The sequence below is a fragment of the Cheilinus undulatus genome, linkage group 2, assembly GCF_018320785.1.
Source record: "Cheilinus undulatus linkage group 2, ASM1832078v1, whole genome shotgun sequence".
In the NCBI taxonomy this organism is placed as follows: domain Eukaryota; kingdom Metazoa; phylum Chordata; class Actinopteri; order Labriformes; family Labridae; genus Cheilinus; species Cheilinus undulatus.
This window is the reverse complement of record NC_054866.1, coordinates 46,064,515-46,077,332: the sequence shown is the minus strand read 5'-3', so window position 1 is coordinate 46,077,332 and position 12,818 is coordinate 46,064,515. Positions and strand designations below refer to the sequence as shown.

The window sequence follows — 12,818 nt, the reverse complement described above, 5'->3', positions numbered from 1 at the left end:
ACCTGACTCAGGTAAGGACGAGACTGTAAAGTCATTTTTTCCCCCTTTTTAATGAATAAAAAAGTTCAGAAAAAGTGTATGATTAACTGGCAGTAGTATTAGCTGGATAAATAAATGTAAAAAAAAAAAAAAAAATATATATATATATATATATATATTGCTTAAAGCGGATCCGGGCTTGAATGTTTTCCGGGGTCATTATCAAGCAATTTTAATAAAATAAGATATGGGGTTTTTAAGATGTACCAATAATTTAGGCTATATATACCTTGCTGAGGATGTACAGCCTTTTAGTTTCAGTCACGTGATTTTATCGAACATGCTCGCGCTTGCGTGATACAATAGAGATGACGATGATGACTAATTTCTGCTGATTCACCTCCACTTTTTAACATCCATGATGAGCAATGATGGGTTTCTGTTTGAGTAAATGAGACGTCCCATCAGAATGAAACCCCCACTATCTGTGTGGATATTTTAGTATTTCTTAACTAAGAAGGGATAATTTTAGACACTGAAATTATCTGTGGGGCTCCACAAACATCTATCTGGTGTCTTCAGATGCTTGAGGACAGAGATGGGCACCCACTATAATTTTACTCTCGCTTCCAGAGGGCTAGACTTTTACAAATGACTTTCTTTAGGATTGATTGAATCCAAATTTATATAAACTAATATGCAAATTAATGCTTAATGTAATGTGCTGTACCAAAAAATACCAAATAAAACAGTTTAAGCTAAATGTATGAACAGATGATGAGATTTTTAAATGAGATTTTCAAAGTTCAAATAAATTTGAAAAAATAAAAAAGTTATACTCCATGAAATTTTTCTTTCTAATTGTTTGTAAAGAACAACACAATCTAAGATTTTCTTTCAATTTCTCATGTTTTCAGTAAAGATTTTCTCTTGTTTTGTAATTTATTGATATTTTGAATTGACTTGTAGGCAGCACTGAGTAAGGAGAGGGACTACATGTTGGATGTAGAGCTAGACGTTCATTTGTTTCAATACACACTAAATCTTTCTTAATAAAATGGGACTTAATTTCTGTTAAGGACTGTAAGGTTTAAGGTAAGGGTTAGTACGGAAACCCTAAAGGGCCATGTATTCACGTACATTATTCACTCCATTTTAAATAATAATAATATATGTGAATATATGGCCCTAGAAGGCTTCTGTAGTTAGGATACCACAAGTTAAAAGTTAAAATCCAACCCTGCAAAACCTGATTATAAAATGTTTGACAGGGTAGATGGTCTGCTTACAGCAAAAAAAGCAGCTTGTCCTCCATGAAAACACTGTAACGCAGCAAACGTAGCATACATAGCTCCATTAGCTGTTAGCTACAGAGAATACGTAGCTACATAGTTAACATAACTAGGCTCACAAAGTAGCTATGTATACTATGTATCTACGTTGTCACCACAGTAATGTTTGCTAAGGCTCACACTGCTAGAGCTTACTAAGGTACATTTGCTTAAATAGTAGCATTAATTAGGCAGCTAGCATAGCTATGTTAGCTTTAGCTAAAGCTAAAAAAGCTATAGCGAGCTACCATTCATTTAAGTACTTCTAAAACAAGTTGTCTCTGTTTTATTTATAAAATGTTCCTTAGTCTGTATGTTTGAAATGTGGTTATTTTATGAATGTTACTGCCAGACTTTGTTTACTCAGCACAGGAATTTATTTTTTTTACCTTCAAAGAAGATTGAAGGCCCTCACTACTAGCACTGCTATATTCTGTAAACCAACTCTGTGCTGTTATGGTGTGTAGTATATAATATGTCTGCTTGAATTTAGACTAGTCAGCGAAATGCAATTCAAATTTGTGGTAACGACATGTTAAATTATTTGTTTAGAATAATCCTGAAAAGATACATGAACTTAAGCATTCAAATTTAGTTTTTACTTGCATGGATTATTTTTCCTTCATTTATCATTTTATTTATTTTTGCTCTGGTTATTGTGATGCTCTAATTCTAACATACATAGTGTGAATTGTTGATAATTGATAACATCACTTGTTTTTTTAATAATGTCAATGCAATGTAAATGAGGCAAGAATTTGATGAAAAAGTTTGTTCAGTTTCCTGAATGCATGTTTGTATTTTCCATGCATTTTACATAAAACTGATTATTATGAAGGTTTGAACTATTAATACCAAAAATTCACAGTATTTACATGCCAAATTCTCAATAAGATATTGTGATGGGTATACATTTTTTACTGATCATTTTAAAGCATATAAAACATTGACATTCTAACTGAATGCTAATCTTATATTCATAACATTTTATGTAATGATTTCCCTTAAATTCTGCACTTATCTTGCTACAACAGCACAGGACTGGTCAAAATGATCACCTTTCAGTACAATTAACATTTATGCATCCATCCATCCATCCATCCATCCAATAAAAAAACGAGATATACTTATATGGAAGTTGTGAGTTTATTGATGTGTATCCCCCCTGTAACCATAAATCGGTTTCCATTGTGTCAATCAATTATTTTAAAATCACTAATATGCATATTCTATTAGTTCCCAGCCCCCTCCCACAATCAAGCAGGCAGTTACAAGATTGAAGCCGTTTGGGTGCATAGTGAGACAGTCACATACAGAGATACTGTCACAGGAAGAGAAAAAATAGAAAACAAACTTAAAAATATATATCATCATCATATCATTTCAGAAAGAACAATGCACACCACAGGTAATCCTCCGGAAAAAAGCCATGATTGCAACATCAACTATACAGGCATACAAAGACAATACTAAGAGAGAGAGAGAAAAGAGGATTCTAGGACTCAGTTCACTTGTTTGTGTCATTCTCTACTCGCAAAAATACACAAGCTAGTTATTTATTTTTCTCAAAAACCAGCTCTCCAAGCCTTGTCTTCCTGTGTGTCTCTGTCTGCCTGCACAGCCCTCCAGCTCCAAGTTGTCCTCAGCTGGCTTTTATTCTGGACCGGCCCTGGCCTTTCTGGGTATGGAGAATCCCAAACCAAGATTGCCACTGTTCAGGATTTATGCCACTTAAAAATGATCTGTTTTAATACCCAAAGCTGGTTTAGTCAGGTTCAGAAGGATATTTGTTTGGTGTTAGCTCCCTCTCCATATCAGATATTGCACCAACAGTTTTGACCATTTTTTGGGAGTCAGCTGCATGTTTCACTTGAGGCTGGGGCCGGCCATGTTTAGATCCATCAGACTAGTTTGCACTTTTTGACCAGCAAAGTCAACAGTTGCTGCAATAACATGTACACATCATACCCAACACTTGTTTATAAGAAGCTTTCTGTTTTTTGCTACGTAAAAGTAAGAATAAAAAAAAAATAAAAACAAAGAAAATAACAAAAACACTTGTTTATGACTGTGGCATTTCATCGCCGGCTGTCACAAAGTTTATGACACAGCATGCAAAAGAAAGCCACGTAGGAACCTGGTACATAGTATGGAAAAAAAACTTCCATAATACATTCAACTATGTAACACATCTTAATGGATATGACTTTGTCTATTTGTTAATTCTGCTCCATGAAAGGTTGTGTTTGTGTGTGTAAACGAGGATCATCACCACATTCACTGAGTAAAGGTTTGCAGAAGGTTTTGTGTGATGTGTTTGAGCTGGGGGTCTGTGCACACCTCCCTCGACTCTTTCTTACCGTGTGCCTGCAAACACAAATCATGACCACCAAGCAGAGAACCCTAAACCAACTGGGAAACAAGGTGGAATAAAAACATCTACTTTATATATATTTAAACTGTATATGTATATTTTTGTCTGTCATATTAACAAAGAACAGAAAGTAAATAGTCCATGATTTCATTTTTTCTCATTTGTTGTTTCACTATACATTTTAATAGGTACAAAGAACCTTCATATACAAGCAATCTATCGAGAGGAAAAAGAACAAAAAAAAAACACCAATTCTTTCAGAGAAAACCATCAGAAACTGCATGGATGACACTCGCATGATGGACAAATTAAGTGTCTGGTATGCCACTTTGATGATGGCCGCTCAAAAAGATTTTAAATTTTGCTTGATTTGCTGTTCACTTTAAAAAAACGTCTGAAGAAATGTTATACATCTTGATCTGAGATAGCTGTATTCATAATTACAGAGAAAACCTGCAGAATCACATTTTCCATAATGCAAAATGGCAGATACATCACCTTATTCAAAAGAATATGATCAAAAAAGAGCTCTATAGTACAATAGTAGCAGTAGTAGAAGTAGTAGCATTATTTAAGGATTGTTTTCAACAAACCAGTAAATGGAGTTTGGATGTTTGCAAATGATTTTAACAATAGCATATGTTATTGGTCAGTAGTATGTTCCCCCTCAGCGCCCCCTGTTGGCTCTGGTTAGATCTGCATCTGCTCCAGGTATTTGTAGGTGGGGTTTTCGTAGCCGTGATTCTGCATCTTGTTGAGGTGGCGCTCCTCTGGTGTCAGCATGGGGTCAACCTGTTAGACAAACACATGACTTTCATATGTAAAACCTTTTCACACTTCACAGTCTGCAAAGACTTCAACAAGCACAACCTCTTTTCTCTTAAAACATAGCTTAGGCTTCTCTTGAAGAAGCAAAATCATGGACAGGAAACCTTTTCATTTCTGCAATTTCATTAATAAGAGTGACCCTAAATGGCTGAATAATAATTAAACACGTTGTTTAAAAGAGCTTCTTTTAATTATTATTCTTGTAGTTGAACAGCTGAATCATTCCTTTCTAACTATATGGGGCTGCTCAGTGTCTACTTTAACATCAATTTACCTGTTTTCTCCAAATAAATCCTGACTCATAGCCTATCTTGGTATAAACATTAACTTATTCATACTTTTAATCACTGCTGGACTCAGAGGGGGCTTTCACCCTTTTTTGGTGCCCTCTATGTGACAAAATGTGGCTGAGTGCTGTCTGATAGGACAAAATATAACAAATTGCCCTCTCAAGTGCCTTCTATGTGGACAAAGTTTGAGGCTAGTGTCCTCTCAGTGGATATAAGACAGAATGTCTCTCAATTAAATGGACAATTCATAATAAATGGCCATGCTGCCTCTTCAGTGGACAAAAGGTATTAAAGTGCCCTCCAGGGTTGTCTTACAGAGGGTAGGGTGCCCTCTCAGTGGATGAAACCACGTGGATCACGCTGGAGAAAATGCATTAAAATGCTTTAAGCTCATTGGTTTAAAGTTTATTTACATCCTCCCTTGTCTATCTTTGTTAAATCAATGATTAAATGGTTATTCATTCCTCACTCATTTTACAGAGGTATAGTACGAATAATCAGAATTTTAAAAATGGCTAATCTTAACTATTAATTCTATTTCACTACAAACGTTTGACAATTCTTTGAATGACGGTGCCCCACTGCATACAGCAGGTGCCCTTTTTTATCATTTTTCCCCCTGCCCCTCAAACATCCTGAGTTCACCACTGCTTTTAATGCAATTCTGAAAATAACTCCAGTAGTTTACAGCTGACTATCCCATTTTGCTGGGCCACAGAGCAGCTGCCTCTTTCCTGGCCTTTAAATCATTATAGAGTCCCAGTAGCTAACAATATCAGGAAAAAAAACTTCAAAAGTGAGGGACAAAGTTACAGGTGATCCCGAAAAAGTCAAATACAAGCTGTGTCAATAGCTTTTGTCATGCCACTCAGCAACAAGCAATATGGCCTTAAACTTAAAACTTTAGGTAAATAGCCTAAAGGGTTGTGAAGACTGTTCAACAATGAGCTTTCTGTATTGTTAATGGGCTTATGCCATATAGTGATTATGGCTTTCATAATGCAGATTAATTAGTGAGAAAAAGGATGGATCAAGTCCTATCTTTGAAAAAATGTTTTTCCAAGTTTAGAAGACAAAAAGTTGAATTACATGGTTTATTTATGATGTTGCAGAGGAGAATATGGATTTATTAGTGAAAAAAGACATTCAGTATTTAGTTGACCATAGGTAAAATCCTACTTATAAGACACAACTGTAAATAATTAGCCTTAGGTTCCATTTATCATTACCAAGCATTACATTTTTAACCAGATTTTTTACTTATTTTGAAATGTATAAATGAGTGCCTGGTTTCTTCCCTTTTTAGTGGGCACATTGCTGATATATTGTTTAATGTGCACTGTCCTAATTTAATTAATTCAATAATAAAATAATGGCTGACCTCAACAAGGACACCTCTCCTCCAGAGGGCACAACATGCTGCATGTGTACTATTCAAATGCCACTGGGGCATTAATCTAATTTGCCCTGCATTTACCCAAGCTTCATTTACATAAGACATGATAATTCAATCTAAACCTGACACTTGGGATAAGATGGATGGCATTTAATTGAGAGCGGAGGTATGTGCGGTCCAAAAAAACAGGTGGCTCACCTCCACGATGCCGTGACTGATGGTGCCATATTGCCTCTTCCTCAGCAGCACCAGACTGATCACAATCACGGTTGCTATGGCTACGGCGATCACCAGCAAACCAATCAGTGCGCTGCTGCCGAAGCTGAAGTCTTCTCCCAGGGGGCGGTATGTCTCCTAGCAGGTAGAACAGGTAAGAGGGAGACAGAGGGAGGAGCGTTTAGGGAACAGCTGGTGCTTTAGCAGTCATACTAGTGACCAGACTCAGACCATTTCATTACACTTTCTAACTGAACAGACATTGAAATTGTTGTGAAGCTGTCCTTACTTCAGGCATTTAGAAAATCATCAGAGCCAGTGACTGTTTTAAAAGAGAAATGTTGGAGCTTGTCAATATTTTTTTTCCTTTATTTTAATTTTTAAGACCAATAATCATGTTATCATAATGACTGCTCTTATTATTTAGCTTTTCCATTGGGAAACTAGCTGGAATGACGTTTTGTCTTGTGTTTGAAGCTACTTCACTGAAATGTTTCCAGCTAAATGAGTTTTAGCATCTCAGTAAAGCAAACAACCTATGTTGCTGCACCTGCAGCAGATTTGCATTCCTTGTTCTGATGAACCATATGTTGGCATACTGACATCTGTGATTCCAAATATCTGCAGAGGAGGATGTTAGAAAACTGTTATAATCAGAAGTAATTATAAAATAATAATTTAAGAGCATCAATGTCAATTCCATTAAAACAGATGAGGAAACAACCTCCTGGAAGTGAAGCCAAAAGATTTAGAGCTCCCCCTGCTGGCTATATATGTCTCACAAACCAAGCCTCTCCAATGATATCAGGGACAAAGGGGTCAGACTACAAAGTTAGATTCAAGTCATGTTACTTTAATGGAATATGTTGTGACAGTTAGTTATTGTCAGAATGATATGGTCTTATTCTTAAGTAGTTTTGTTTGAATGAATTAGCTGTAACATTGTGATTGACAGCTCTGTTGACAAATGTGGCTCCTTGCAGCGTTCTCAACCAGATTAGCAGAATAAATGGGGGCAGGATGCTGCCACATGCCATCAGGATACTACAAAGGACTCAGTGTAATCAAGCTGATTTTGTCGCTGATGCTTGCTTGCATAATGTGCAGTTAGGACACGGTGTGTTTGCAGATGTAATTACATTTTTTTTTCTGTTTTTGTTGTTATTTTATATGTTCTACATGAAGATATCACTCAGAATGTCAGCATCCATCACTGGTATTTTGCCTTCCACTCAATACAATCGAGGTAATAGGAGTAGACCAGTTATCAACCTGACTGGCTGATATTTGGCATTTCAGCAAAAGATCTAAACAAGAACACACACTTCAATCAACTGGGTGTGTTCTTCTCTTAAATACATGAACATAAACATGTGACCTTACACAACTGAAGTCCATCAGCTTCTAATTAGGTATTATGAGAATTTCAAATTCAAAACACCAAAATTAAATGAAAGAGATCCTAAAAAACAGTGTGTGTACAATCAATACACCTAGATAAAACATACCTTTGTCTAAGCGTATTGACTTTACACAAGAACTGTTTTTGGGTATGCCATATGTTGGCATTTGACAGATTATCTGTATCTGGATTTTACTGATCAGATAAATGATAAAATTAATCAATCAGAAAGTGTGTATCAATGGTTCCTCTGCAAAGTGTTTCCTCTCGTCTGGCTTTTCTCCACAGTCTCCACAAATGTCCTCTATTTAACACAAGCTGATTGGTTAGATGCCGCATGAGCACAGCCAATCAACATTTGAGCCAGGGTACCATTGACACACTCAGTGTATGACATCACTTCCTGTTTTCCTGCGTCTTCTGTGTTGCTCTGTGCCATTTCTCATGCTGATAGAACTAGATCTTTTATTTGCCTTGATTTTTTTGATTACACAATTTTACTTTTGCAACATTAAGTATGCCATAATAATTGCATATTGGTTCCAAATAAAAGCTATCAATCTCATAAACTACTAATAATAAACATTGTATCAGCCCTAAAAAAAATAATAACCGGTAAATTCTAATGGTTATTATTAATGCACCACAATCTCCACTTTGTAAAGCAAACTAACAAGCTCTGCTTAGTGAAAAAAGTGACAGAAAATCAAGGAAATGTTCCTGTCCTGATTCCTTGTCATCTCCTTCTTTCTTTGTTCTTCACTTATCTCAACACGAGTGACAGAGACGAAAAAAGGAAAGGGGGTAAAAATGTCATACTGCATGGCTCACAGATACTACAATAGGAATCAGCATTATCAAGCTGATTTGGTCGCTGACACTTGCTCACTTCATGTGCAGTTTGCAGACAGAAGTGATTGTTTTTGTTGTTGTTGTTATTTTAGATGTTTCCAAACAAAAATGTCAATCAATATATACTAAAGGCAATGCATTAAAGAATGTCCATAACCTGTCTTATCTACAAGGAAACTCACTTTTCTTCAGTTTCTTCAGCTCTGATGGTAAAAGATTTTCATTCTAATTTTATCAGCTTGGATTGCAAGAATTGCACATCGTGTCTGTTATACTCATTTATAAACAATGCATTATAACCTATTCACCAGTAACCCTGCACAGTTTCTCATTTTGCATCTTTGTACATACTATCTGTGATGTTTAAATTATGTTCAACATTCCCATTAGCCTTTTAGATTTTTTATTCTGTCATTTGTTTTGCACCAAACACCGAGTCAAAATCCGTGTATGTGTAAATGTTCTTGGCAAAAAAACCTGATTCTGATTTCTTAAACCACAGTGAAGCAAGGACAACCTCCCTGATGGCTGTACCGCATGATTTAATTGTGAATGGTGTGTTCACATGCATGAAATGTGTCTTTGCGGAAGATAGTGTAAAATCTTGGCTAATAGCACGATCACAGTCCCCTGTATTCATCTTCACCATGTGGTGACGCACATATGACTCAAACTAATCATATGTCGACAATCACTGAGGATTTCTTTAACTGCTCATTCACACACAGAAACTGAACACTCAGCTTGTGTGGATTCCCATTCATATTATGAACCCAGATTTCCAATGTGTACATTCGGATACATTCACAAAACAAACATGCACTCATGCATAAATAACATAAACATATTGATCTGAACAGAAAACAAAAACATAACAAAAGAGGGGATTCAGGGTTTTTTGTCCAAAGCTGTGTTTTTTTTGTCTGCAGTTATTGCTGCAGAACTGGTATCTTTGCACACTCCCACACTCCCTCCTTCTTTTACCTTCTCCCCACTACTGATAAACTACAGTTCCCCAGAAAGCCCTGTGGAGGGCGCCGCTATACTCACCAGCTCATCATCATGCATAACGCTGACTCTCTCTGCACTGTAAACCACTTCTTTAACATCCAGAGACTCATCAATCACCTGTCAACACAGACAGGGGAGCCCAGGTTACACTCACCACAGTGTGTGTGAGATTGTATGTGTGTGAGAAAGAGAGAGCGAGAGAGAGAGAGAGAGCGAGCGAGAGGGTGTGAATGTGCAGCCAAGTAAGGATTATCTGTGTTTGGGAGATGATACACTTGAAGCTGTCTTGTACAAACTGGAAGGAGAGAGAGAGGGGGTTTGCGAGCATCAGCATCAGACTCTCCTCTCCACACAGTTACATGTCTTTCTAAACAGACTGTCAGCCACTCATTACTGAGAGCTAATCTACACAAGAAGCGCTGTGAGTGAAAGAGGTTGTGTTCAGGAGGCTGAAACAAAATCTGCAGTATGTAGAGACAGAGCAGTCCAGAGTCTGTTTGTCACATAAAAACAGGCCGAAAAGGAAGTTCAGGTGTTTGGTATCATAACCTCAGATTGCTCCGTCTTGGAAGACTAGCATTTCCAAAAAAGACACATGCATGCAGTTAGATACTTGCATGATTCACACACAAATACACAGCTTTGCAGTCAGTGTTGGATTAGCATGCAAAAAGGACAGCACACGTTCATCAGCCAAGCATCGTTTGAGAATCCATGAGAAGTAATGGTGTGTCTGGCAAAGAAAAATAGCATGCGATGACTGCAGAACAAAGTGTGGAGTTGATCTGAATGAGTGTTGGTTGGCAGAGGCCAAAGGGAGAAACACAAATAGCCCAGTGTGAGATAGTTGTAACTATGACAACATAGTTACTTGAATAATCTGGCTCATTAAAAGCTGAACTTAAGAGAGCGATGTGAAAGCGTTGCATGTACTCATCAATTTTAACCATCAGAACAATGTCCTCTGACTGAGGTTAAGGTTATAAAATCATACCTTTAAATCAGATTTCCTATGCAGGATTTGTAGATAATAAATAGAATTTAACATTACTACTTTAACAAAGCTACTCTCAGTTCATGCGTTCAGGCAGTAGGAAAGTTAAAGTACTTTAAAGTGACATTGATGCTCTTACCACATTATTGCTGATCTTGGGTTTGCTGTTGATGATTCTCTCCTCGGCACCTATCAGACCATCTAACCCAGACATGGCGGAGCCTGCAGGAGGTGAAAAAGCACAGTCAATATAAGTGGAGCAGCACACACAAACAAACAAACAAACAGAGAGAGGTGTTGGACAGCTGCACACAGCATACAGCTCTTTTTCCTCACAATTGTCGCCTCAGTCTCCTTCGTGCACTGGTGACAACAAAGCCCTTTCTCCCATTCAGCACTGTGTCTGCTGACAATGACCCTCAATTTTCTACCGGGTAGGACTGGGCTATAGACTGAGTTTGTTTTAAAGATATATCAACATATTTTCAAACAAGATATAGGCCAGTATTGTTTATATAAATATAGTGTATGTTGAATTGATTTTAATAAAGAAGACTAATGCTCAGTAAAAAGATTGTTTATAGTAAGAGGAACTAACAGTAATATGCTTATTGATCACGAAATGACCCATTTAAAATGTTTAATATCATGGCTCTCAACAGTAGAGGTAAAACCCCAAAGTGGGTCGCAGCGCCGTGTTCAGTGGGATGTGTACTTAGGAATAAAAAAAGATGGGGCAAAAAGTCAGTGTTGTGCAATTATTTTGAGGGAGTAATTGATAGGTTCAGCCCATCCTGGCACGTTGCCCAACAGATGCTGGCCTTGCACCATTCTGGGTGAAATCGTTCCATCAAAATGAACGGCGGTAAATGTAAAAGACTGGATCATTCACAAATTTAAAAGCTTAAAATATAAAAGTCATAAACTTTAACGGTTATTGAGAGAACAAATCCAATTGCAAATGAGTTATACATTATAATGTGGCGTTTCAGAGTAATGACTGGCGTCTTAAAAATATAAAAATTAACGAAGTTTTATGTGCACGAGCGTCTGTTCAGACTTTCCCAGTCAAACTGGACGAACTACCCCACCTTATGACCCCAGAGCTGTCATAAACACACAACACATACCTTATGTGTGTATTTTCACCTTACTGAAACACTTAATTTTCAACTCTTTAAATGTCATTAAGTTGGTCAATGTGTGAGCAATCTGTTACAAGCAGGCAGACTACAGCTCCTGCTGTTACAGAGCAGAAACCCAGTAATGGCCCAACATTTGAACACGATAATCCTCTCTAGTTTAGGCCCAAAGACTGGAGCTCTTTTTTTACACCCCAACAGCTAAGGATAAAACCATGTGGTATATTGTAGTTTTTAATAATTTGAAGTTCAGAAAGCAACACAGTAGGGTTTCTTATCTATTGCTATTCAAACACAGAGCTTATCTTCACCCAAACTGAGGCATGGCTGCACTGGAGATCAGGAAGTGACATTGCACTGGTTCAGTCAATCGAGAGGACGTAAGTTAGCAAATTAAATAATCCATAACTGGGCTGCTCCACCACTGAAGAGCTTTATTAAACTTCGCTCTGAGCACTAGCAGATCTTCAAGGTCTGTCTTAAGTGGAGATTGTAGTACCCCTAAGAGTGGCCCTGCCTTTGCACTGCCTGCTTTTTTAAAGCCATAAAAGCATGGAATAATCTTCCAACCAAGCTGAAACTTTGCACAGACTTCCACATTTTCCCTCGAGAAATGAAAAAGTGGATTTTAAGGAATCAGTCTTGTCAGCATTAATCCAACATCTAAATCTTTTTTTATTAGTAAGAAAATCCTATATTTAGATTTTAATATGTATTTTGCTCTCCCTTTGCCATGGAATATGCATTGTGGTTGCATGAATGCAGGTGTGTGCCCACACGTGTGTAGACAGTTGATTGGTTCTGATTTTATTGTCGTTGTTTACCTGCAGAGGGACTACAGCTGGCTAAATCAAGCAAAATCTGGCACAACACACACTGTCATTGTACATTGTCCCTGACACAAATAAACGTAATAAACTAAGCTAAACTTATAAAGGAGATATGTGTTTTCATTTTGGACAAATATAAATAAAAACAAAGAGGTCATGCTGTGGTATTTTGT

At 37.2% G+C, this 12,818-nt stretch overlaps 1 protein-coding gene across 4 annotated transcripts in view; it reads right to left on the bottom strand.

Annotated features, from left to right (window-relative positions):
- Nucleotides 1–2,437: 2,437 nt before the first annotated feature.
- aplp2 (amyloid beta (A4) precursor-like protein 2) overlaps nt 2,438–12,818 on the bottom strand; it is a 119,107-nt gene continuing 108,726 nt past the window's right edge. For 2 of the 4 annotated variants that reach the window (XM_041803695.1, XM_041803705.1), the window contains 4 exons: nt 10,813–10,895; nt 9,719–9,796; nt 6,397–6,552; nt 2,438–4,476 (listed from right to left, as the gene is read on the bottom strand). In XM_041803695.1, the coding sequence (XP_041659629.1) occupies nt 4,375–4,476; nt 6,397–6,552; nt 9,719–9,796; nt 10,813–10,895 (419 nt within the window). In that variant the 3' untranslated portion in view covers nt 2,438–4,374. The remainder of the gene's footprint in view (nt 4,477–6,396; nt 6,553–9,718; nt 9,797–10,812; nt 10,896–12,818) is intronic. The other 2 variants (XM_041803713.1, XM_041803722.1) reach the window with 1 other exon arrangement.